We start from the raw sequence: 26,479 nt of genomic DNA, 5'->3' as shown, positions 1-26,479 counted from the left end.
ACTATCCAGTTCACCTTCCACAGTGCCATATACTAAAGACATTAAAGATGAAGTCTGAAGGCTAGTCATATTTAAAAACTCAGGCCTTTGGGAGACTGCTTGAAAAATGAATTCAGCATCTAAGTAGAGGTTCATTTCAATGTAGAATGCTTGCAAAGCTTGCTCAGCACACGTGAGGCCTTGGAGTCCATAGCCAGCACCCTCTCCTGCACATCCCCCAAAAGGTCAAGACTACAGAGCAAAATTTAGTTATTGAGGGCATTCTTATCCCAGGAGCAACTTCACCGAACAGGAAAACTCCCCGGGAAATAGCTCTGGAGGTGGAAGGGGTAAAGACAGCAGTCAGTTTTAGATGTACTTAGGCCTCCCACTATCCTTCCCCAAACACCCGGGGTCATTTCTCAAGGTGCAGTCCTGCCTCGTTCCAGACTCTCTTGGGCCCCACAGAATCCCTTGGGGAAAGTCTTAGTGACTAGGAGTGGGATAGTGTGGTGGTGGTGGCAGGTCCCCACTGCCACCTTCATGTTTAAGTGCCCATTTCATCTAACTCTTTTCAGAAGGTGAGCAAGTCTGGCAGCACAGACAGAGGCTCTCCATACAAGCATCTAGTTGGGACAGCATTGGGACAGGTGGCTGTAGTATGGATGAGGGACTCACAAGGATAGCCCTTGCACAGCACTTCAATGGGAGTGGACATCTTCTTCTCACTGATCCTCTCATACTTCTGCCTCTTGGTGGCGGCCTTCAGCCCCTGCCAGGGGAGAGAGCCCAGGTTGAAGTACATCAGCACGTACCCCAGAGACTCCAAGTCATCCCTTCGAGATTGTTCTGGAAAAAAAAGGGAACTACGTCAGGGATGGCATGTGTGTCTGTGTGTGTTTAAAACCAACACCTGGCAAACAAAAAATTAGAAATAAACTTCAAAAGTAACAGAAAAAATATGCTTGCAGAATTATGTCACCAGTTGTTCCTTACATATGTTAAAGAAACCTAACACTTCAGGGGAGCAACATCACCATCTTGAAGAACTGCTGGAGAAGCCAGCTTCTGCCTACCCCACTGCACCTGGAAATATAGAGACTCTAGCAGTTGCTCAATTCTGCTTGTCGGCGGCTACCAAGGTTGGCTACAGCCTCCGTGTCTCTCATCACTCGGTTGTGACTTAAGTTGGACTTTCCCTAAGCTAAGGGACGGACATGCTAAAGGTACACGAAGTCAAGTGATCCATCTCTATGTCAGGGCTCACCAATGCCAAGGTGCGTGTTGATGGAGGCATAGCGTGCCGTCCCTGTGAGGTTCTTGTTCTCTCGATAGGGGATATGCTGGTGGGTGCGGGCATCCCGATACTTCTTGGCCAGCCCAAAGTCAATGATGTAGACCAGGTTGCCTTTCTTTCCCAGCCCCATGAGGAAGTTATCTGGCTTCACATCTCGGTGGATAAAATTCTTCGAATGAATGTACTCAATACGACTTATCTACAGAGAAACAAAGGTAAGACTGAATCCCATAGTGCATGATGTTAAAGGAGGCCGCTAGGCAGTGAGGCTCACATCACACACTTTCTGCATGCTGGAGCGCACTGATCTCAGTTAAGGTGGTCTTCAATCAAGCTATCTTCAGCTCTCCGACCCCCACAGGCCCAGACACTTTTTTCTCTTGAATTCCCAGAGGAACAGGTAAGACAGCAGGCTGACGGGACAATCTACTCCTAGGTAACGGCTCACATCAGCAGGCTGACGGGACAATCTACTCCTAGGTAACGGCTCACATCAGATGGACTCTGTATGAGTCATGAACAAGAATTTCCATGGAAACCATCCATGAGTTGCTACCAGTCAAATGTGCTTCCTGAGAGAACCGAGGTCTGTTCAATATGGACTCACCATGGGGTGCTTTGTAAGTCAATCTTTCTATGCACAAATGGGTGTAATAATGGAGAAATGGCAACCTAGTAATTTTAGTTTTTTGAGACCGGTTTCACTATGTAGACCTTACTGGCCTAGAACTTGCTGTGTAGACTAGGTTGGCCACAAACTCATAAACATCTGTCTGCCTCTGCCTCCTGAGTGCTGGGATTACAAGCCATCATTGTCCATGTAACCAGCAATTTACTCCAGCAAGCCAGCAAGCACATGCCAAGTGCACTTCAGAAAAGGGTGCTTACCATTTGGTCAGCAAGCAACAGAACAGTTTTGAGACTAAACTTCCTTGAACAGAAGTTGAACAGGTCTTCCAGGCTGGGTCCCAGTAGCTCCATCACCATGACATTGTAGTCCCCCTCAGCCCCACACCATCTGATGGTAGGGATGCCCACTGGAAGAGAAACCAAACATAGCACTTCAGCCCATGCTATTGCATCATATCTCCTCTATTCAACACGACACAGGTGCTTAGCAGATTATGTCTGTGGGTGTTCAAGGGGCTCAGATGATACTGACAATATCTGCCCTCAGACGCCCACTTGTCATTAAGCAGAATACAGTAATACATGACACAGAGCAAACTGACAGGAGTCAAACAAGCAGTGGCAGCAAGTGAGATAGTTAAGTTCCATGTGAGATAAGACAGCTCCAGAGAAGCCGGCGGGAAGGAGGCCACAGCTGTGCCCATGAGGCTGGAACCTAATGCTGAGAAACAGAAGAGAAAGACAACTTCCATGGGTTGTAGAAGAGAGAAAAAAAGCATTTCCCTTTTCCCCTGATACTGACGGGATAAAAGCAAACAGGAAGACAACTTCCTGGAGATTCCTTCAGACTTCAGACACACCAACTGGTAGGAGAGAGGATAAAAACAACAGGACCCATCCAACAGAAAGAAACCAGCCAGGTGTGGTGATGCGCTTGTGAGGTGTGAGGTGGGCCTCTAGGATCAGGATGTTCATGCCCTGGACCACACACTAAGACCCTGTCTAAAAGAACACAACAACCGTCACACCACTGAACAATCCAGAACTCCAAATGAGGGAAGGAACTGAAGGATGTCTTCAAGATGTTAGATCTGAAAACAAGAGTCAACACTCAACACTCTTACTTTTGAAAAATGGGTCGAGGACCAAATATTTTATCTAAGATCATACACAACAGACGGTCACAAAAAGATGGTTAGAAAAAAGCTGAGACCACTTGCTCATGAATAATGCCAGCAACAAGGGCACAAAGCAGCTTTGCACAGGTCAAAGAGCAAGCACTGTAGAGAAGCTTTACCAGATGCCTTGGGCTCCAGTGTGTGGTCTAGTGAGCTCCGCCCACTGCCACTGGCTCTTACCATACATACTCCACTGTTGGTTCTGTCATGAGCCCAAGGGCTCTCTTTCCTTCCATGTAAAACACTTAGTGGAGCTTCACTGTGAGTTTAGATGTTTGCAGTAAAAACATCTACCATTTGAAAATGAAAGTTTTGGGGGCTGGAGAGATGGCTCAGAGGTTAGGAGTACTGATTGCTCTTCCAGAGGTCCCTGGTTCAATTCCCAGCACCCACATGGCAGCTCACAACTGTCTGTAACTCCAAGATCTGACCACCTCACACAGATATATGTGCAGGCAAAAACATAGCAATGTGTATAAAATAAACAAATTACTATTGAAAAAAAAGTTTCATTATCTTAAACTACTTTCTATCATATTGAGAACCTACATGACAAATATCTAAATATAAAAGTAATTGAGACTGGGAACCTAACTGAAGACCTAGTATATTTACTCCTAATGGGATCTTCTACATCCCATCTACCCTACGTGACTGCTCTTAGGTAAACAGCACTCAGCACTACCTCGTGTGCTGTGTAACATTTCTTCCAGCCAGCACTCCATGATCTCCAATGGCCTACCTGTCGTCTCAGTGGTGTAGTGGTCTGAAAGAAAATGGCCCCCATAGGCCCACAGTGAGTGCCACTATTAGGTGTGGCTTTGCTGTCTCAGATGATCAAGCTAAACACAGGCCCCACCCCCAGTCTCTCTCTTCCTGCTGTCTGCCGATCTCAGCTGTAGACCTCTCTAGTACCATCTGCCTGCATGCTACCATGCTTCTCACCATGACAATGGAGTAAACCTCTGCACTGTAGCCAGCCCCAGTTAAACGCTTTCCTTTGTAGGTGTTGCGAGGTCATGGTGTCCCTTCACAGCAATAGAAACCCCAACTAAGATGATTTAGGTTTGCTTTTCTTATTTATGTCTGTCCATTATAATACATGGAATTCCTTTTACCTCTGAATATGACTGAGACACACTTGCTGTGGTGTTAAGGCACAAATGATTTGACTACACAAGACATGGTGACATCAGAAGCCTTCTAGAGAGTAAGACAACTGACGTGGAGCAGCATGAGCAAGACCCTGCTCCTGTCACCCTGCTCCTGCTCAGCACTGTCCATTCCCCAACTGTACCTAGAGCGGGAAACCAATCTGTGACCTTAGAATGTATCTTTTATGAAAAGAACAACCACACCCGTTTTCTTCTCTGAAATGTTCAGCATTTCTTGACAAATTTTTTCTAGGAGGATATAACCTTCCTATTTATTTATTTAGTATCTTTTTGTGGTGAGTAATAATCTCAGTTTTTTGTTTTTTTTTTTTGTTTTTTTTTTCTCTTGCGATAGGGTCTTATCCAGTCTGGGCTGGAGTTAGATTCTTCTGTTGTCTCTCCAATGTCAGGCTTACATGGACATGTCTGTCCTGCTTGCTTTCACCATTTTTCTCTACGAAATTATTCCTGGCCCTAGACCCCATCATTCCCCTGCAAGAGTGTCAAAGTGCAATGCTACACACGGAGACCTCGTATTAACAGTGAAAAGTGTTTAAGTGCAGAAGTCACTTTTGCTTCTAGCAGTGATATAATAAGAGACTCAATTCACCCCTGTACTAAAGTAACTCACGAGAAGATGATGCTGACACCTGAAAAAAAACCCCCACTACCCCATGCCCAAGTGTCACCCTAAAAGACAGAACTAAAAAGACCAATATAACTTGACTTTAACCCAGAAACAGAGGAAGAATGTGCATGACAGAAATACCCAACACACGGGAATGTAAGATTCTCGATGTTGGCATTCAAAAGTTTCGAGACATGTTGCAAAAGTATGGAGAAATGGGCACAGATTAGAACTGATGAAGAAGAACCTTACAAATTATAATAAAATATGCCAATGGGCTGTAATTCCAGCTACTCAGGAAACTGAGGCAAGAAGAGCATAAGTTCATGGCTTGTTAGGACTACAGAGTGAACTCTAGACAAGTCTGGGGAACTTAATTGAAACCATGTTTCAAAATAAAAACAAAGTGAAGAAGATAAACTTCAGGAGTGGAGAGGCTGCCTAGCACGTGAGGGACTCAGATTAAAACACAATAACGCAAAAGAAAAAAAGTTGTTATTAAATATAACTAAATTCCATGGCAAGAAAGTTAAAGGAAACACACACATCTAACAACAAAAGTTGGAAATTTTAAGGTGAAAAAACAAGCAGATTAAACACTGCAAAGAGCAATGAACTCAAGAGTCGGCATAAGAAGCCACTAAAGCAGAGCGACAGTGACCTGGAGCCTCAGTGTGCTGTACAGCAGGCGCACACCCACCGTGAGGGACACCTCACATCAGGGCACATGGGAAAGTGGCTCCAGTCTTGGACCAGGCCCTGTCCAGAACCACACAACTTTCACCTTCACAGCTCTGCAGCGAGTGGTGAAACTCTCAGCCAACTGCTGTTCCTCACGAGCACAGTCATCCTTGGCCTTTCACTCTCCTCTCCGGTTCTCTAAGAGCTACACAGGTTCAAATCACACGCAACCCCAACACTGAGAAGGGAAGTAGACATAAAATCCCATCCCTATCCAAGGAGCTACTTGCAACTGATACTTGCTGGGAAGGCGAGACCAGTTCTCTCCCGGGTAGTGTCACCAGGTATGCATGTCAACGACTCTCTCACCAAGAACAGGCTACATGTCCAGAAAACTGGCCAACAACAACTGAAGACTCCAACTTTTTTTCCTCTATGTGCTTTTTGTTTTGTTCGGTTTTGTCTTATTTCCCTTTTTAAAGTTTTCCCTGTGTTTTTGTTATTTCAATGAGAAAACTATGAAGTTGGGTTGGCAGGGAGGTCAGAAGCATTAACAACATAATCAAAATGGATTCTGGAGGCGGGGGAGCTGTGGGAGGGGGGGATGTGGACAGAGCTGGAGAGATGGCTCAGCAGTTAAGAGCACTGACTGACTGCTCTTCTAGAGGTCCATGGTGGCTCACAACCATCTGTAATGGGATCTGATGCCCTCTACTGGTGTGTCTGAAGACACCTACAGTGTACACATATACAGAAAATAAATAATATAAAAGAAAGAAAAAGACAGATTTGATTCCTAGCACTCACACAGTGGCTCCCGATTATGTATACATAATTCCAGTTCAGGGATCCAAAACTCTCTTCTGATGGCAACAGGCACTCATGTGTTTGTATGTATGTGATGTACATACATACAAACAGGCAAACACACACATACAAGTTAAAAAACAAGCTGGGAATAGTGGTATACACTTTTAATCTCAGTCGCTGGGAGACAACAAAGGGAGGTTGACCCTCTGAGTTCAAGGACAGCCTGGTCTATATAGTGAATTATAATACAGCCAGGGCTACAGAAAGACCCTGTCTCAAAAAGAGGCGAAGAGAAGGGAAGATTGTTGTTTTGACTGGAATTTTGCTTAACATTAAAACCAACTATGAGAGAACTAATACTGAGCCTTCTTTAGGTCCTCCAACAAAACCTTTTAACTTTCTGCATAGAGTACTTGCCTATCTTAGAATTTATTCCTAAACACCTCATGTACTTCCTATTTTGCTACTATGTTTTTGTTGTTGTTTTTTGAGACAGAGTTTCCATGTTTAACAGCCCTGGCCAGCCTGGAACTCAATCTGCAGATCAGGCTGGCATCCAACTCAAAGAGATCCGTCTGCCTCTGCTTCCCAGGTACTGGGAATTAAAGGTGTGTGCCACTACCACCTGGCTATAAATGGTATTTTTAAAATGACATTCTCTGATAATATTTAAGGTGTATGCTACCATAAATGATATTTTTAAATTAAAATTTGCAATTAAATTGAATTAAACTGACCATATTTTAAATGTTTACTTAATCCGTATGTATATGTGCGGGTACATGTTTGTGCCACATTGTTTTCATCCTATATCTTTATTGTCCCCCAAAGAGGTCAGAAGATAACTTTTTTTTTTTTGGTTTTTCGAGACAGGGTTTCTCTGTATAGCCCTGGCTGTCCTGGAACTCACTCTGTAGACCAGGCTGGCCTCGAACTCAGAAATCCGCCTGCCTCTGCCTCCCAAGTGCTGGGATTAAAGGCTTGCGCCACCACCGCCCGGCAGAAGATATCTTTTTAGGAATTTGTTTCAGACAGAGTCTTTCTTGGTTTCTGCTGCTGGGCTGTACACTCCAGGGGATCTATGTGACCTGTGAGCTTCTGGGTGATTTTCCTGTTTTCCACTTTCCATATTTTAACCCATCAAGCTAACTCCCCAGCCCAACTGATGGTATTTTGATCTTAAGCTAAGTAAACTCTTAATTTTTCCTATGTTTACTCTAGGAGATTCTATCACATGCAAACAAGTTCCAGGCATATACTGTCACAAGGTTACAAATGCACACAGCCTGACCGCATCCCACAACAGCACACTGCACACGGCCTGACTACGTCCCACAACAGCACACTGCACACGGCCTGACTGCGTCCCACAACAGCACACTGCTCTTTAGGAGGAGTGTGTCATGGCTTCTTGATGTCATGGCTGGTGGTCTATGTGATAGATGGCACCACTTTCCTTTTCAATGGGGAACAATAGTGTTGTTATCCCATGACATTGGAGACTGGGTAAAATAAAATACCGTCATCTGCAAAGGATTCCTGGGCTCACAGACTCCCTGGCCGGGAGAGATGCAGAGTCTCATTTGTGATTCACTTTATCCTCAGCAAACTGCCAGAAGCTAACTAGTAGTAAAGCCTAGGGAGAAAGTAACTATAAAACCCAGGAGAAGGCTCCTGCTAGTGTGTAATGAAGACCCTTCCCACAACAGGTTCACTGCTACTCTGAAGCCAGGTACCTCATACTAGCAAAATTCAGAATCCAAAGTAGATCTATGCCTGGAAAGTGCTGCCAGTGGTTTAAAGAAAACACCTGAGCACTGTCAGTGCTGGTGAAGTGCCTGGCTCACAATCGCGAGGCTGACTGTCCAGGTTGCAAGTCTGTATCGTATAGAAAGCCCACTAGTCTCCCTTCTGCGGCACCCACTGCACAGCAACTGCATAGAACTCCAAGCTGGCTTGTCGCCCAGCATAGCAGCTCTCAATGAGCACTGTGACACACTAGTCTCCTAGATAAAACTTCATGCTGCAGCCATGCATGCATGCTTTCTTTTCTTCTCTTCTCCCCCCCACCCCCCCCGCCAGAGCCAAGGTAAACAAGATCAAGACAACCAAAGACGAACTTGTTCCTTTCAGAAGGCAGCAAAGTGACCCGTATCACCTACATACAGAGAAACATGACACATGTCAGGGAGCAATACCTTGTGGTTTCTGAGCAGAGTCTGTCCCCCATCCTGTATCTGCCAACCTCCATTTGGTGTCAGATAACAAACACTGCTATAACTGTGCATCCTTTTCCTGGGCACAGAGCGTTTCCTAAAACAGAGACCTGTATGGCTACAGTAAGTAGGCAACAAGAGTAAAACCCGACTAAAGCCAGAAGAACAACATTCAAAGGCCAAGAAAGAGTAACACCCATTTCTGAACCTTGTCTGGATTCTAGGAGTCTGGAGAAGGGATGTGGGCAAATGATTAAGGGCCCACACAGTAAGCAATGCTACCCACCAGCAGCTGAAGCCAGACTCTGACCACTGTCACTGCCTCACCCTGAGGCTAGCACCTGGGCTAGTATCTGGGCTAGCACATTTTTACAACTATAACCCTTAATGCACTAAGCTTAGTCCTTATGTGATTTTGCTCTACTCCACTTGTTACAAAGGCTAATGGCCCCAAGAGGGCAGTCCTACTGAGGACGGTGCCAGAGGGCAGGTGTACAGCATTGGACTCTGTTGACCTCAGACAGTAAAGATAAAACTAAAGCCCAACAAACTTGAATAGGATCAAACAACAGAAGAAACAAAGAAAGAGCACATTGAAACGCAGACAGATGCAGAGACACAGAAATCCCCCAAACACCACCAGAAACCATAAAACACAAGCAAAAGATGACAGGAAAAGCAAAAGAAAAAATGGAACAAAAATGTCCAAACAAATCATTATGAGACATGGAACCTCCAACAGTGCCACTGAGTTCATTTTGTGTTGGCCGTCACGACTGTGGGCATGGGATCTTTCCTTAAGAGGGGTTTGTTTTGTGTACCTGGTGATACTGTTGGAGAAAACTAATTTTTCCTTTGTGAACATTTATCAGTTGGAGGTAGCTTCTGGCTCAGGGATGGTTGTGTGTGTCTACTTCCTCTCTCAGGGCTGGGAACCAATCTGGCTGAGGTCCATATACAGTCTGTGAGTTCGTACGTGCACCAGCCCTACTGTGTGGAAGGTATGTGAGTATGTCACCAGGAAAGAAGTGCTCATCTGCCTATGGCCTCCGCTGGTTCTAATACCCAGGACAGGATACAATGGACTTTAAGGGGACACACAACAGCATACAGCTACTGCCTTTGACCTTCTGTTAGAGAAAGTTGGCTTCCAGCAGAGATTGAATTAAACTGCTTTTGGTGAGGGAAACATCAAAACAACAGTTTCCTTTTTCCTGCTGAGGCCAATAAAATGTCTGTCACATAATGGGGGCTCTCCTCCCTACTCCAACTATCACAGCACCTAGAGGCTTCTGCTGGTTTGTTTTTCAGACACAAAGCCTGTCATAAGCAGGCTCCTATCCTAGGAGGTGAGCCTGGGCCTCATAGTCTTACCTGAAAGCCTCAGATTAGAGGCCCTGCTCCATCAGGCAAACTATTTAGCACTCTAAAGTCTTATAATAAGGTTTACAGAACTGAGAACACTGACTTAGCTGGGAGTCAGAGAAGTCATGTTCAAAACTCCTATCCAAGGGAAAACTGAAACTTCAGAGTTTTACAGGACTATCCTCAAGTTCTAAGGAAAGCATGTGACCCAGAAGAGGCCAGCAGGCAAGAAGCACTGTGCTGTGACATGCTGCACCATGTTTATTTTCAAACTTACACAAAATCCAGGTTTCAAAGACATTATCATCTAATGGGAAGCTAATTAAGGTAGTTCTTAAGCAAAGTACATTAAGGTTATGCTTCCTTTTGGGGGGGCACGAGGTCTTCTGAATCTGTAAGCTAGGCTATGGGTGGACATTTTAACTGAAAATGAACCTTACCTCCTCCCTGCATCATTTTGTAGATCTTGCTCTCAATGTGGAGCTGAGGATGTTTGGTTTTGACACATTCAAGCTTGATGGCAACTTCTTCTCCTGCAGCAATGTCCGTACCTTAGACAGCAAGGAGATTACATGGATTATTTTGTGTCTTCCACATAACCAAAACGCAAAGCTTACTACAGAAAAGGACGAGTGCTATTTGATGTCCTTTACATCTTGGTGAGGCAGGAACAGCACGAGGAGTGGAATCCAAGACCCCTGCACATGGCCAAAACCATGCCACTGAACCGCACCCTACCCTTGTAGTACTGGTTTCCTGAGATGGACTAAACGGTACGTGCTTCGCACTTCCTAGCAAGAGAAGGTACTGCTGGCTGACCAACACAGAAAGCCATTTTTACTAAAAACATGTAAGAAAGCATCTTTGGCATTCTACCTTCCTGTAAGAATTTACCTGGACCCTCTGTACCCAGTCAATATGGCTCCTCCTACCCACTCAGGGCATGCCAAGGCAGAGCAATAGGGAGGATGCTTCTCTGTGGTGGTTTGATAGGCCTTCTGGAGCATGCTTGACTCTCCCAGGAGGAGAGCTGGGTTTCCCCTTATTCTCCCTCCTCCCAATCTCAGGCAGATGAGCCTGCCTTCTTACCCACACATCTCAACAGTCTCTCACGAGCGACTCTCATGTGGACACAATCATCTCCAAACAAACCATCACAGGCTTAAAAGACCTTCAACTAAACCAAGGAATAACTCCTTACCCTTTCTTTTTGTGGATCAGACTGGCCTTGAACTCTGAGATCTGCCTGACTCTGTCTCTCAAATGCTAGGATTAAAGGTAGGTGCCACCCTCACCCCATTGGGGACACAGAGTTTTTGTTAGTTGTGACAATATTATGGTAACGAGAGCCCAGGAGTTTGGAGGTAAAAAGACAGCTTTGTGTGTAAGCATCCGTCCCATGCTTTATTCGAAAGGTTCCCACATAAATGTTCCTCCATCTACCTGGTCCAAGATGCTTTGGATTTTCCTCCCTCTGCCTCCACACAGTACAACCAGAGGCCTAATAAACACAGCTTCAAGTACCACACAGCCCTCCTCCTTGACAGGCTGTTTCTTTTCTTTTCTTATTTTTTTTCCCTCTTTTCTCGAGACAGGGTTTCTCTGTGTAGTCCTGGCTGTCCTCGAACTCAGAAATCCGCCTGCCTCTGCCTTCCAAGTGCTGGGATTAAAGGCGTGCGCCACCACTGCCCTGCAGACAGGCTGTTTCTAAGTAAGAAGCAATTCTTTACTTCCAGGACTGTAGTTATTTGAAAAAGATTAACATGGATTTTTTTTTTTTAATAGAGCCTGATACAACCACACATGACCAGGGTCTGTGTTGGGTAGACAAGTTGTGGACTGAGCAGCCTGGCTAGCTCTCTGTGACTCAATCTCTTGTCAACAAAGACGGGAGGGGTATGCAAGAGTTTCACAGGGAGCTGAGGAAACAAATAGTTAATGAGTCACTGAGATGGATTGTGAAGCAAGGCCCATAAGCATAGGGACAACCTAAAGCCAACAAACTGCCTACTGCCACCCAAGAATCACAAGTCATTTTGGTCTGTCAGATGGCTAGCCGCTCAGAGAACATCTGGGCCGAAAGCTAATCTCCAATGCTGCAGATCCAAAAGAATAACAGGATCTAATCACTGCCAGTGACCAATCTAGGTTTAAGAACTTCATTTACTATTCTACAAGAAATCTTTGGGACATTAGTAGTATGAAGCAATGTATCTTATTCTTCTTGCCTACAGGCAGGACAACTTAAACTTATCCACTTACACAAGAAATGACTTCACCTAGAATGCATCTGCAGATGAAAAATGACCTCTGAATTCTTTTAAGGACCTGGACTCTGAGCTGAACTTGCCAGCCAGGAGCTATGGTGACTCACTTCACCAGTTATGTCAGCAACTCTCTGAACCCCAAAGCAGTACTCTCTGGGACACCATACCACCCTTGCCAGCTGGCAGATCCACAGGGACAAGGCAGGCTGGGGCCAACCAGCCTACTGGGTTGGGACCTTCAGGAAGGTGGAAAACGCCTCTAGCTTTACTCTTCCGTGGCTCCTGAAATACTCTCAGCCTTGGGAACAAATGACCAACGACAATTCTACAACTTAATGTGAAATTGCACCATTTCTCCCCACCCTCCACCTGTGGAGGCGGGTTCAAGAAAGTTTTTGTGTAGCTCTGGCTGTCCAGAACTTGCTCTGCAGACCAGCCTGTCCCTGAACTCAGAGATCTGCCTGCCTCTGTGGGTATTAAAGGTGTGAGCCACCACTGTCTGACCTAATTACATTTTTTTTCATGCAGCCAATACCATAAACTAATGAATGACATCTTTTCATGAAGCCAGTGCCATATACTATGTCACAAAAAAAGCCCGCAGGACTTATTGAGAGGGGCTGTATTGAGTCTGATAGTCAGGAGAGTAGCAGATGGACACAAGACAGATACAGACTTGAGGGGACAGACAATGCCTACTCCAGGGACTGTATCACCTGTGCACAAAGACTAAGCAACTCCAAGTTCCATCTGCCTTACAGGTGCCAATGTAGACTCTGGTTTGTAGCCCTGTATGTCTGTCCTCTCACCCCAGCAGGCCACATCTCCTGAGCCCCACAAGCATGCAAATCTAGTCCAGACCTTACACTGCTCCTGGGCCAAACTCAGAAGAGCCTAGGAACTCTGGTAGTGACTACACTACCAGGTTCTTTACCATATGTAAGTCTGGTAAATGCTACCAGAAGGGACATTAGTACCTAAAAGATGCCACTGTAATCAGGGGTTCAGATGCAGAACAGATAAAAACATTTATTTGGGAGCCCTGAGGTTGAACAGTCCAAAAGTTTACATGAATCTAACCCAGCACATCACTCTATCTAGGGCAGGAAGGGAACACTGAATGACAAGCCCAAATGCTGGTCACTCTCATCAGGATCTAGCTTGTCTGGACTGGAGAGATGACCCGGTAGTTAAAGAGTACTGGCTACTTTTCCAGGTCAGCTTATTTCCCAGTATCCACAGGGAAGTCAACCAACACCTGTCTGTCTTATAACTCTAAACAGGGGATTAGACATCCTCTTCAGGCTTCTTCAGGTACTGCAAGCACATGATGCACAGACATGTAAGCAGGCAAAACATAATATATACATATTTTTAAAATATTATTTATTTAATGTACATGAGTACACTGTAGCTGTCTTCAAGCACACCAGAAGAGGGCATCAGATCCCATTACAGATGGTTGTGAGCCACCACGTGGTTTCTGGGAATTGAACTTAGGACCTCTGGAAGAGCAGTCAGTGCTCTTAACCACTGAGCCATCTCTCCAGCCCCAATATATTTTTTTTTAAAGCCAAAAACAACAACAACAATACACCTGGGTAGTGGTGGTGTATGCCTTCACTGGGGAGGCAGAGGCAGGTGGATCTCTGAGTTTGAGGCCAGCCTGGACTACAGAGTGAGTTCTAAGATAGCCAGGGCTATGTTTTGAAAAACTGAAAAAAAGAAAGAAAAGGAGATTTATTCAATGTAGTCACATTGGGCAGAACAACACAAAGGAATCTAGTGACTCTCCTGTCCCCATCACTCAGTACTGACTTGAGGCTCAAAGCTGCCCTAGGGTCGACTCCCCTGTAACTTCAAACACAGGGCAAGAAGTAGGTAAAATCAAGTTGTGGCCCCACCATTACTGTCTCAGTTCTAGAACTGTCCTGTAAGGCAGTCACATAAGCCATCAGAACTGTCAATTCTTCCTGGATACTCAGTTCCTTTTTGGGGGTACCAGGACTTCAGCCTTGACTTTTCTCCAACAACAGGTAAATTTAGTTCTTTGATGTGTGGCACAGTAGGTAACACACTTACTACCCCAGCACGAGGACCAGAGTTTAGACTCCTAGCACCTATTTAAATGCAAGGTAGGTGTGGCATCCCACTTGTCAGCCCCACATGCAGGAAGCACAGACTGGATTTCTGGTTTCAAGTGAGAGTGCTTGCCCCAATATATAGAGAGGGACTGAGAAGCCAGTGATGTCAGCTTCTGGCTTCCACATGTATGTGTATCCTGTACACATGTACCCACATGTAAACACACATGCATGTAGGTACATCACATGCATACACAATTTTTCTTAAAAGACATCCTTCCTGTTGAAGGCCACTGTGAGATCAGAAGTACCACTCTCTTTAACCCTCAGTGTTCAGAAGCCACTCAAGGTTGTGAGGAGAAAAATCAGATGAAGATGCTACAAAGTTTTAACTTCCAAGGGATGCTTAGGCACATCATGAAATCTGACTGCCTTGTCAGCTGAGGTGCAGAGAAACTGGAGTAATGGGTAAGGAACAAATTTATGCAGTGGAAAAGAAACTCCCATTTCACCTATGATATCCTCAGACTTGATGGCTTGCTTCCAGAGGAGAGAAGGATGAAAGCGGCTGTCAAAACAGTAGGTAGGTAATGCTTGTCTTGCGCCTCTTGCACTTTGAGGTTGGGCCTGTACGGTTCCACTGAACAGACCTTCACTTACTCAACACTGGACAACTTGGACCCCAGCCTAGCCCACACTGCAAACTCTTCCCTAAGTTACCCATGCCCCTTTGGTCTGGGAACAAACTTGACTTAAGAGTAAAATGTTATCTAGCAGGGACACTGAAGAGATGGCTTAGCAGTTAAGAGCCCTAGCTGCACATTGACAGTCTGTAACTCCAGTTCCAGGGGCTTCTACGCCCTCTTTTGGCCTCCAAGGGCACTACATATATACAGTATGCAGACAAAACATTCATATAAAATTTAAAAAGAAAAGAAAGTTATCAAGTGGCACAGTGCCAGCAAAAGGGCTTTCTACTGGTTTCTCAACGCATCAGAAACATTAGTTTGTAAGCACCACATGCTGGGGTGAGGTTAGGACAGAGAGGCTGCTTAAGTCAGCAAATGCTCTGTCCAGGGTCATCTACAGGTATGTGGGCAGTGGCACATTCTACATCTGGCTGGCTTAGACAAAGACAGAGACTGGGTTTTCTAAAACCTGGGCAATCAAGAAATACTCACAATGCCACTTCCCTCTAACAAGGTAGTCTCAGAGAAGACATGAACAATAAATAACGTGGCAGGCCACTACAGACTTTCCTTCTGCCTGCTGGCACTGCAGGCCATCAGGGAAGGCACAAGCACAGGTTTAATGACTTATGACTACAGTTTTACATATTTCTATGTAAAAATATCTCAGGAAGAAATATAAAAAAACCCAACTCCCAGGCTTAAAACAGGAAGAACCCCACTGGAAGAATAAAGTGCTTTATGAAGACCATCAAAAGTGAGAGAGTTAGGAATTTTTCAAATACACTTGCACTAGAATGCATGTTATACAGACTTCAAGATGAGGCTCCAACTCCATGCATGCTCACATGGCTCCTCGACCTACAGTATGGGAAAGCCAATCCACCCACTGTCTTCAGGTCCTCTGTCTCCAACCTGTCCTGCAGACCTGCTTTTCTAGCCTATCTTATTCTGAATCACTCATTTCATGTTCAGTTCCCCAAGGGGGTAGCTTGAAAGGACACTAATGAGGGCTGAGAGCCAAGCAAAGAAAGACTGGCAGTGGGCAGTGCTTAATCCCCCGCAAAAGGCACACTGTAGGCCCAGCATGTTGGCACATAGCACTCAGAAGGCAGACCTCTGAGTTCAAGGCCAGCCAGGGCTACATAGTGAGACCATGTCTTAAAACAACAAAAAACCTCACACCCTGACAGATAAGCCAATGACTCTAACCCTAGGATCCAGTGTCCATCTTGGAGCACAACAGAGGAGTCACCAAATTAAAACTTTCTGGAAAAGGCTAGCTCATGTGATCAAATGCTGTGCCCAGGCCTGTGTCTAAGCCAGCCACCACCCACACACTTGTGGAAGACCCTGGGCAGGATATGCATCTGCTGGTTCCCAACAGTCTTTCAGCCCTTTGTCCTGTCCCATGCTCTGGATGGAAGTGTTTTTTTCTTTCTCTTTTTTAAGGCCGTGGGAACCAGGTGGGGCAGAAGGGATGTGAGTGACTAAGCTTCAACTCCAGACACAGTTTGCACTCTCCTGGAGAAAGGTTCACATCTCTGAATGACATGTGACTACCATAGCACATGGTTGTTAGAATCAATCTTCAGAAAGTATAAAACCTTTTGGCAAAATCTCAGGGAACAAAAAGTTTCAAAATATCTATTTTCTGATGCCCACGAAAGGGTGGCTAATGGACTGATCTTCAGTATAGCTCCTATATCCTGAGGTTAAACTCCTGCCAAAATCTATTGTTCTATAAATAAGCCAAACAGCTCCAATTTACCCAGCACTGTGACTCCCAAACATTGCCGAGAAGGCATCTGGCTCACTACTTGGTTATAAATATTTAAATAAGCAAACCCTAAGCATCTCTAAGCATATTTCACTCATCAGACCACTCTGGCAACAAGCTCAGGTTCAAAGGGACTCATGTGGCACACAGCAAGCTACCCTGTATGCTACCCAGGCACCATAAATACTTATGAACTGCCCAAATGGGCCAGCGGTTCACTCCACACTGCCTGCTCTCAAGGTCCTAAGAGGAGTTGGAGTGGAAGTTCTTAAACCTAGGAAGCCTGAATGGCAAGGCCCAAAGCACTGCTTCTTCCTGACTCTCCATTAGAGGTACAACATCCAAACAAACGTGCTGGGGTGCTGGGGACGGGCTACTGCTCAACAGAGCACGGTCACCTCTAACAGGAAGTTCACCACCAGAAGGCTCCAAGTTCTCAAGGGGCTTTGGAATAACTTATAACTCTACTGAGAAATGCAGGAAAAAGTTTTTATTGAAAAATCCCCAACTGTCGGGGATATACAAGCATACCCGTTCACCGTTAAGTCCGACATAATCTAGGCTAGTTTAACCAAGTCTAGGATTCTCGTGTCTACCTTGAGAGTTCTGAGAGCTGTCATGAGAACTTTCACACCACTTCTCTCCCCTCTAGTCTGCCAAGATCTCGACACTGAATGTTATCTGCGTTCATCAAAACTTCATTCTTGTTGATTTCCGGATGTCCAGTAGTCAACTCAGACGCTCAACACATCCTGAAGACCCCAACCAAACCAAGACCTTTCAGGCCAAGCACAGGGAACATTTTCAGTCCTGTTTCGGAGTAAGGTAGCAGCTAGAAGGCGAAGGGTGATCCCGTCAGCGGGTCAGCTAACTGGAGATGCCATTGTGGAAAAGGGCAGGCCCAGGCGGGCCCCAAGAACCCTTAGAACTCAGCCGGTCATTTCCCCATTTCTGACTGGGACGCTCCCCACCTCCACACTACATTTGGGTTGTTTTGACATTTCTCCCCCACACATGAAAACATCCAGGACTACACTGCAGGGATGAGGAACAAGACCAAGACCCTTTGCGGAGTAGAGCCTGGCCTTTGTTTACTGCGATGACCTTAGGTGGGGGGGAAGATGCTGCCGCCCGGCCCAGGCCCTGCCCCCTCCGGCCCCACCCCCAGCCCGCTGCCCTCCCATCCCCCTCCCCGCTGTCCCCCGGCCCGGGCCCCCTGTCCTTTTCCCACGCCCTCTGACACCCCACTACCTCTTCCGAAGCCCGCTGCCCCCCGCCTCTAGGCCTTGCTCTTCCCCGGCCGGGTGTCCGACCACCCCCCAGACACGCTCCGAGCTCTGCCCCCACGGTCCTGCGGTCCCCAAGCCCAGCTGTCCCCCGGCCCTTCCCCGCACCCCACCCCGACCCGCCGCGCTCGCACAGCGGCCGTTGGTGTCTGGCCGCGGCCGGTGGCCCGGGCCCTCGGACTGCGGGGATGCCGAGTGTCCACTACGGCCCTGCGCAGGCCTCGGCCTGCCGGGGACCCCGCCCGCCGACCCGCAAGGCTCCCGGGTGCTCGATGGCGCCGGGCCTCACCGAGATAGATGTCTCCGAAGGAGCCGCTGCCGATCTTGCGGCCCAGTCGGTACCTGTTTCCGACCCTCAGCTCCATGGCAGCGGTGCGGCTCGCTGCTGCCCGCCCGGCCGCTTCCTGGGTCTGCGCTCCGGGAGGCGGCGCCGCTGCTGCCGCTACTGCGGGTCCGGTCCGACTCCGCCCCCCTCACGGCCCCGCTTTCACCATCGCTTTCCGGTCGCCCCGTCGCTCTCAGCGCCTCAATACGGGGCGGATGGGACAGTCCGAGCGCCGCCGCCGCTGCTCCGGCCCCTGCCGGCCCCGCTCGCCCTCTCCCCGCCGCGGATGGACTCGGATCTTCCGGGCCTAAATCCCCCTTCAGCTGCCTAAAGGAGCCGCCGCCATCGCGCTGTGACGTCACTTCCCCTAGCAACCTGAGGGGCGGGGGCCACCGTGCTCGGGGGCGGGGCTTGGCTACTTGATGGATTGCGCAGTCGCAACCAGGCCTGTTTCTCTGTCCCAGTATCCACCGTTCCCACAGGATGACTACAGCTGGTCTCTGGTCTTCCCATTTGCCTCCAACAGAAGTCCGAGGAAGCTAAGCCATGTGTGGTAAGGAATACCTGTAGTTCCAGCCCTTGGGAGTTCGAGACCAGCCTGGGCTACAGAGACCCTGCCCCTAAACACACCACATATACCAAGATAACAAGCTCGAGAAGCCAAATAGCAGTTCCTTTTGTAAACTCCGGGAAAGGCCCTTTGCAGATAGGGGAGATAGGGGAACAGGGCAGAGAGGGAGGTCCAGACCTATCTCTGGGGTCACAGGTAGACAGTTAGCTCTTGTAGGAATCACCAGTTCTTGGCTTTGAACGGTGCAAAACGTGCCTGCTGCTGCCTGCCAGCTTCTTGCACATCAAGGGTTGGAAGGCAAGTGGGCTTCCTGGGACCCACGGTGGGCAGGAAGGTAACTGTTGAGTTCACTCAGGGTGTAGAGAGTATGTCTCAGACTCTGGTCTCTCTCCAGGTCCATCCGCCTGGAGAGCAAGTCAACATTTTTTTTTAATCTGGTCTGTATTGGATCTGAATGTTCTTCCTGGCAGACACAAACATGAATTCAGAAGTTCAGGCTGACAGCCAACTTCCAAGACTTGGCTGTCCATTCTGACCACTGGGGAGGGGCTTTGGAAGCGCCACCACACAGGAGGGGACAACCTTCCCAATAGATGCTTTTCTAGGCCCACTCCCACCCAGCTAGAACACAAGAGTCATAGATCAATGTGATGCTTTTATTTGGTCAGTGAGTACCCATAGAGCTCTGCACAGGGTATAAAGCTGCGTGACACCTCAGCGACCCCTGCCTTGTGGACAAGGCAGGCAGTTCAGCAATTGCCCTGCAGAAGCACATGGAGCTCATATGTCTCCTAGTGTCCTGGCTCTACCAGCCTTCCTTTTGGTGGTCCTGCAATGCCTGCCTGCACACACACAGTTGGCAGTCAGGTTGGGAAGCATTACACAGTGTTACTGGAGACAGACACAGAAGGCAAACTGAAGCCAGTGGTCACTGAGTGGCGGGTAGTTGGGAACTGCCCAGCTTTTTAGTCCAGGAATCAGAGCCGGGCTCCACCAAACAAGTAAAAATAATCTTACTGACAGAATTCACTAAGAATTTTTTTCTGTTGATGAACAACACCTAACTTATCAGAGAAGCCCATATGTTGAACTGGAAACAGCAAGCCTGGTATCTGGCCTAACCTCTCTCTTAACAACCTCGGGCCTGATCTTGGCCTGGTGGTCCTCCCTCTGGAGGTACCTGCTCTGTCAGAAGTAGGGAACCGAGGGTGTGAGCTGCTGTATGCCTCGGGTTCTGCACGCCCTTCCTGTTTCCTGTAATCAGGACACTCAGCTGATAAAGTGACCAAAGTTCTTGCTGCATTTTACTTACTTGCTGGTCAGAAGGAGGCAGTGCATGGAAGAAGCCCCAGGCAGGATCGATGCTCTGGTTTTTGAAGGTCATTTGCAAGTGACGGGGTTCTTGGCTTCTCATTACAGTACCTTGCTGCAGGAAGAGTGTGCCAAAGCCATCCCCATCCCCTGGGCATGCTGGTCAGGATCGCACAGGCTGAGCTCATGGCGGCGGTGCACCACCAGCACCTCTGAAGCTCAGGTTCTCTCTGGACTCCTCTCACCACACTGCTAGTAATTTAAACACTCTTGAGAGGGGGCCAAGTACCAGGCCTGTAGACCCTTCTCCTGCAGTAACAATGCCCACACAAAGGCCTACATAGGTGCTTAGCAAACCTGCTGTGTCCTGCTGGAAATAGCCTCATTAGCTTTCTGGCTCATGGTGACCCTAAGCGATGCCCAGTAATTTAGTGCTGAGTACACTAAGTACTGAGTAAGATGAGCTTCACCAGTGACTCCTGTGATCAGATGGCCAGGGCAGTCCAGAGCAAGACAGCGAGGTATAAATATTCTTCCTTGAGGTAGTTTCTGTGGGGTCCTGGTTATCCCCCTCTTATCCTCACTTCCCAACAAGGGTGCTGATTTAGGCTCTCCCTCAAAACTCATACGAGGACTTCCTAAGTATGTTGTAGACTGGGTACTCCTGCCTGTTGTAGACCACACTGCCCCACGCTTTGGGGCTAAGTGCTCTGGTCAAGAGAGAGAGTAGAGATGGAGGGGCAAGAGACTTGAAGAATAGAGACAAGACAGAGTGTGTGGTCAAGTCTCCTTTACTGTCTCCCACAGACTATATTCACACCTCCTACTGACCACCACCCCTTGCTGACCACCCCCTATACACTTCTCCTATTACTACTACACCACCACCACTACAAGGAAATCCTGGGTATTTATAAGCACAAGCAGGGGAACACAGGTGAAGACATTTTACTACGTGCACCATGCAGCTGGGGTCACTAAGCAGCAAAACAAGCTATGTGAGATAAACAAGGTGTTTGTCAGAGTGTGCTCAGCTGTTGTAGGCTGTTGAAAACCAAGTCTCTATCAGGGTATATGGTTCGAGATGGCTGCAGAGTTGATAGCTGCTTTCTAGCCACTTTCTGCTTAAAGTCGGCTCCCAACTAAGGTTGATTTTATCCACAATCCCCAACAGAAGCATAGTTGTCTCAGGAAGGTTTGAGTAGCCCTTGTTGGAGTTGGGGAGCTAGGCAACTTTCCAGGTGCCTAGAAACAACTTGGAGTCTAGATTCCATCATGGCCTTGCTGAACACAGCCGTAGCTCTGCTCACTGTGCTTCACTGTGAGGGTCATCTGTGTCTGCAGATTCCCCCACCCCCAATGCTTGTAGTAGGTGTGAGCTTCCAAATTCATACAAGACCACTTGGCTTTAGCCCAAATTTCCCCAGCCTCCCAGGCACAGGGTGAAGTTCCCTTTCACAATCCCCAGTTGGGAAGCCGTGTCTGGTGAGTGGAGATCCAGCCTGCCTTTCATCCTGAGCCATCAGAAAAAGAGGAGACTGAGAACAGAATAAACACATCCTCCTTCCTGGAAGTATGAAAGATGTCTCCTGTTTCCAGCCTGCATGAGCGTGTATCCCCTTATTTAACTGGAGCTCACCTTCTGTGCAGTTTGCTATTTAAATTCTGCAAGTCATCCTCACCCGTATCCTCAGAAGTGCAACACTAAGCCTCCATAGTTTTTGCCACTTTTTATTTAAATTTTTTCTAGGTTTATTCATTTTATTTTGTGTGTGAATGCTTTGGCCACATGTATGTCTGTGTGCCATGTGGGTGGTGGAGATAAAACCCAGCTCCTCTGAAGAGTAACACAGGCTCTTAGCCATCGAACCATCGCGTCCTCAAACCCCCAGATTTCACCTCTTTATACTCCCCACAAAGAAGCCCAAAGTAGCACACACTTCAGGAGTGAACAGAGAGACAAGGCTTAGACCCTAGGGGCGGCTCAGAATTGATACTTCCTGTGTGGCCATCTGAACTTCAAGTGATGGTCAAAAGAGTAGACCCTCATATTCTCCACCCAGTCTCATGGTGTCAGTCCTTGTCAGGCAAGCGGTAGTTACAGGCCCCATCTCCAGGATCAAGGAGCGTGTGTGTCTATGTCTGAAGACCTGACTCGGGTTGGATACAGAATGAGAGGTGCTGTGGAGATACTCTCACAGCTCTTGTGGTGGCACTGTTTTTCCTGGCCACTTGTCTCTGTTCTTCTCAGTGGACTGCTCTAACTTCCAGACATTTCTGCTCATAACAGCTGCCAGTTTGGTAAGAGATAATAACTGGCAATTAGCCAGTTCTTTTTCCACATCAGAGATCACTGGCTAGCCCCAAACTGTCACTTTGGAGACGGGAGGGAACTGAGTCATTCACTGGAACTCTCAGAAGCTGCCTCTGGCTTCTACTGAGGTAGCCCCTGGGGCTCTTGGGGGTCACTGATAGGGGTTTGTTTGTACTTGAAGAGAAGGCCATCAGTTCAACTCATACCAGCTGGCTTCCCGGTGAGCATCAAAGTTCAAGGTCCCCTCCTGCAGCTCTACAGTTCCTGCAGAACCACAGGACTGCCCATGCACTTTGCCCAGGGTGGCACCAAGCCTATCGTTGCTGGTGAGGTGGGTGAAGATGGATAAACCAACTCACAAGTGAATAGAAATTGACAAATTATCAAAAGATGTAGGGTCTCATGACAGCATCATGTAACACAGGGTTTGCCCTGGCTGCAGTTTTGCAACTTCTAGCAGTGTGTAGGGTAGGCAATATTAGAGTTCTCTAAAGGAACAGAACTAATTGAAAACACACACACACACACACACATACACATATACACACACATATATATACTGTTCAATATATGTATGTGTATATATTGAACAGTAGTTCAGTAATGGCTATCAATGGAAGGGCCAGTAGTTGTTCAGTCCACAAGGCCGGATATCTCAGCTGGTCTTCAGTATGCACTGGGATCCCAAAAGAGTAGGCTCTAATGTCAGTGAAGGAGTGGACTTGCCAGCCAGAATGAAAGCAACTAGGCAAAGAGCGAAGGCTTCCTTCTTCCATGTCCTTTATAGAGGCGGCCAGCAGGAAGTGTGGTACACAGATCAAAGGTGTGTCTTCCAACCTCAAAAGACCTGGATTAGAAGTGGGTCTTCCCACTTCAAGTGATTTAATTAAGAAAGAATCTCTCACAGGTGTGCACAGCCACTTGGGTTTTAGTTCATTCCAGGTGTAATCGAGTTGACAACCAAGAATAGCCACCACAGTGACCGCCTCGGCTCACTGTGGGTTGTGTGTCGGGCCAAGCTAGCACCCAGCCAAATGCTGAAGGTAACCCCTGGAAGTTCCGAGCTCATTACACTCAGGTGAGACACAGGCACCTGTAGTAGCTGTGGAAAGTAGCACTTTGGGGTCTCAGAAGTTCTGTGCCAGTCCTGATAACTAATGGGCAGAGGTGGGGGATCCCTGATCCACACTAGAGGGAATGGAAGTGAGTTTGTTCCCCCACCTATCTTAACTCAGCCCCATGGGGGCAAGGCCTGACAGAGGCCAGGGAAGGCCCTAGAGAGTTGGCTCCAGGGCTGTCCATGTGGAAGGCACCAAACACATGTGGCTACTTAAGTTACACAATAAAAGTAGAGAAATAGCTGTTTGGTATGTGATTCACGGGAGCTTGGTAGTGCCACCTGCCAGGGACATGGGAGACAGGTGGCTTCTGAGTGCACCCCTGGCTGGGCCTCGGCATCCCTCTGAGTCCTCACAGCAGAATTTAGCAATGGGTACCACTGAGTTCCACACGTGGGAGCTGAAGCTCAGAGTTGAGTAACACTGCTCTCATAAAGCCTGGACTCAGGCTGCCTCCTTATCTTGCTAGACTCTTGACCTGACATAGTTCCTGTTGAATATCACTCAAATACAGCTGTGGGGGAGGGGCACATTGCAGCAGCTCTGGCCCACAGTGGCCTCTCTAGAGCCATGTAGCTTTGGGTTCCTCTTAGCCCACCTCTCTTCCCCCACATCCTCTCCTATCCTGATTCCTAGGCCTTCCTATCAGGTACAAAGTCCTGCCCCTCTAATCCCCTCTCATAGCCCTGGCAGGTGACAAGAACTCCTGACACCATTGCAGCTGCTATGGCAGAGCAGGCAATGGGGGATACCTGCCTGGTTTGAGGGAAATCTCAGTAGTCTCCAGATGCTCCCTCCCTGCTCAGGCTGTGCCCCCAGTCCTTGTTACTGGGCTATAGATTCAAGGCTAGGAGAGTCATGCCTGTCTCTTGCCCGAGGCCTTGCACTTTTCTTGTGGATAGGGAGGCAGATAAGAGGCCCATCCGGTACCCCATTGTGTCTAGGCACCAGCCAGACCAGCATGAGAGCCAACACCCCGTTATCCTTGCATCTCTAGCCTGTGGGGCACGGACTGGGCAGTGAGTCACTAGCCCAGTTTCTCTTGGTTTCCCAAGGTGAGCACCCAGTTAGCTGGCAGCCACGAGACCATCCTCAGCACCTCCTCCAGGAGGCCTACCCACCCTAACAGGGTTGGTTCCCAGTGGAGTCATCCATGAAGGGATGGGTGCTGGCAGCCTCTGATGTCAGCACTTCCCCTTCAGGGAAGACATCACACCCAGCTCGGCTGGCAGAGCTCTGGCTGTGTCCAACCTTGAGCAGACTCACTGAAGGCAACCAAAGCAAGGCTGTTGTAGTATTAAGAGAGGTTGGGGTGAAATCAGGGTAAGATTTTGATTCTCTCTAAGGAGCCTCAAAAGACCTGGCTAGGAGGACAAAATGGACATAGGAGGTTGGGGAGATGGCCAGATGAGGGGCCCATCCGGTACCCCATTGTGTCTAGGCATCAGCCAGACCAGCATGAGAGCCGACACCCCGTTATCCTTGCATCTCTAGCCTGTGGGGCACGGACATTTATGGGTGCAACTGTCATGATTATTGGAAATAATTGCTGGGGCTAGACAAGGTGGCACAAGCTTGTAATCCCAACACTCAGAAACAAACAAAAAATGCCATTTAAACAATGGACGTGGTTTAATTAGTAATTGCTTGCTGTACAAGGACAAGGACCTGAATTTTAACCCTAGAAACCAGGTTTAAAACAAAACAAAACAAAAAATAGGCATGTCAGGTGTAGTGGCACAAGCCTTTATCCCAGCACTCAGTAAGCAGAGGCTGGCCTGGTATAATTAGAGAGTTCTAGGCCAGCCAGGCATACTTAGGGGTGCTGTCAAACAAACAAACAAGCAACAGAAACAAAAGAACAGTTACGGCAGCCTGCACTGACTTTCTGAGAAGATGGAAACAGGTGGATTTCTGGGGCTCAATAATCAGTCAGTCCATTGTGACTGTCTTCTGAATTAAGCAACTGCTATCTTGAATTCAGCTGTACCCCATCGCAAAAGGACAGTCCCATCTGGGATTGGTGACATTCCTAGAATGTTAGGCTAATGAGACCCTCACTTGAGTAGTGACTTCCTAACGCCTGTTGCATTCGAGCAACTCTGCCTTAATTACATGCAGCCTATTGGAGGGGCGGGAACCACGGGTCTGACCTGCCTAACGCTGCAAACCTTTGTTACAGACAGTTCCTCATGTTGAGGTGACCCCCCAACCATAAAATTATTTTTGTTGCTACTTCATAATTGTAATTTTGCTACTGTTATGAATCATATGTAAATATCTGTGTTTGCTGATGGTCTTAGGTGAACGCTGTGAAAGGGCCGTTCGATCCCCAAAAGGGGCTGCAACACACAAGTTGAGAACCACTAGAGGAAGAGACTCGGTCTATGGAAATGTGAAAAAGCCTTCATCTCTGCTGGGTAGAAGTTTTCCAGGTGTGGCTTGTTTAGAATAACAAGCCTATAAGTAACCCGTTACCGATGCTCCGTAACGAAGTCCAGTAAACTTGCCAGTTTCCCAGAGTGAGTGTATTAGTTGCATTACTGTGAAGAGATACCATGACCAAGGCAATTCTTATAAAAGACAGCATTTAATTGGGCTGGCTCACAGGTTCAGAGCTTCAGTCTATTATCATCAAGGCAGGAAGCATGGCTGTGTCCAGGCAGAGATGGTGCTGGTGACGGAGCTGAAAGTTCTACATCTTGTTCCAAAGGCAAGTAGAAGACTGATTTACAGGAAGCTAGGAGGAGGGTCTCAAAGCCCGCCCCCACAGTGACACACTTCCTCCAACAAGGT

General features: G+C 47.6%; 1 protein-coding gene and 1 long non-coding RNA gene across 5 annotated transcripts in view; one reads left to right on the top strand and one right to left on the bottom strand.

The window, feature by feature from the left end:
- Window positions 1–18,734, bottom strand: part of Csnk1d (casein kinase 1 delta) — a 33,022-nt gene extending 14,288 nt beyond the window's left edge. The window contains exons 1-5 of one of the 4 annotated variants that reach the window (XM_034506809.2): window positions 18,334–18,734; window positions 10,379–10,489; window positions 2,165–2,313; window positions 1,247–1,475; window positions 658–828 (exon numbers count right to left, since the gene is read on the bottom strand). In XM_034506809.2, coding sequence (XP_034362700.1) covers window positions 658–828; window positions 1,247–1,475; window positions 2,165–2,313; window positions 10,379–10,489; window positions 18,334–18,409 — 736 coding nt within the window. In that variant the 5' untranslated portion in view covers window positions 18,410–18,734. The remainder of the gene's footprint in view (window positions 1–657; window positions 829–1,246; window positions 1,476–2,164; window positions 2,314–10,378; window positions 10,490–18,333) is intronic. The other 3 variants (XM_034506807.2, XM_034506808.2, XM_076935295.1) reach the window with 3 other exon arrangements.
- Window positions 18,735–18,777: 43 nt separating this feature from the next.
- Window positions 18,778–26,205, top strand: LOC143442576 (uncharacterized). Its single transcript, XR_013110822.1, has 2 exons — window positions 18,778–18,922; window positions 25,987–26,205. It is a non-coding gene; the product is annotated as an uncharacterized LOC143442576 (long non-coding RNA).
- The last annotated feature ends 274 nt before the right edge of the window (window positions 26,206–26,479 follow it).

The sequence above is a fragment of the Arvicanthis niloticus genome, chromosome 6, assembly GCF_011762505.2.
Source record: "Arvicanthis niloticus isolate mArvNil1 chromosome 6, mArvNil1.pat.X, whole genome shotgun sequence".
Classification (NCBI taxonomy): domain Eukaryota; kingdom Metazoa; phylum Chordata; class Mammalia; order Rodentia; family Muridae; genus Arvicanthis; species Arvicanthis niloticus.
This window is presented reverse-complemented; position numbering and strand designations above follow the sequence as displayed.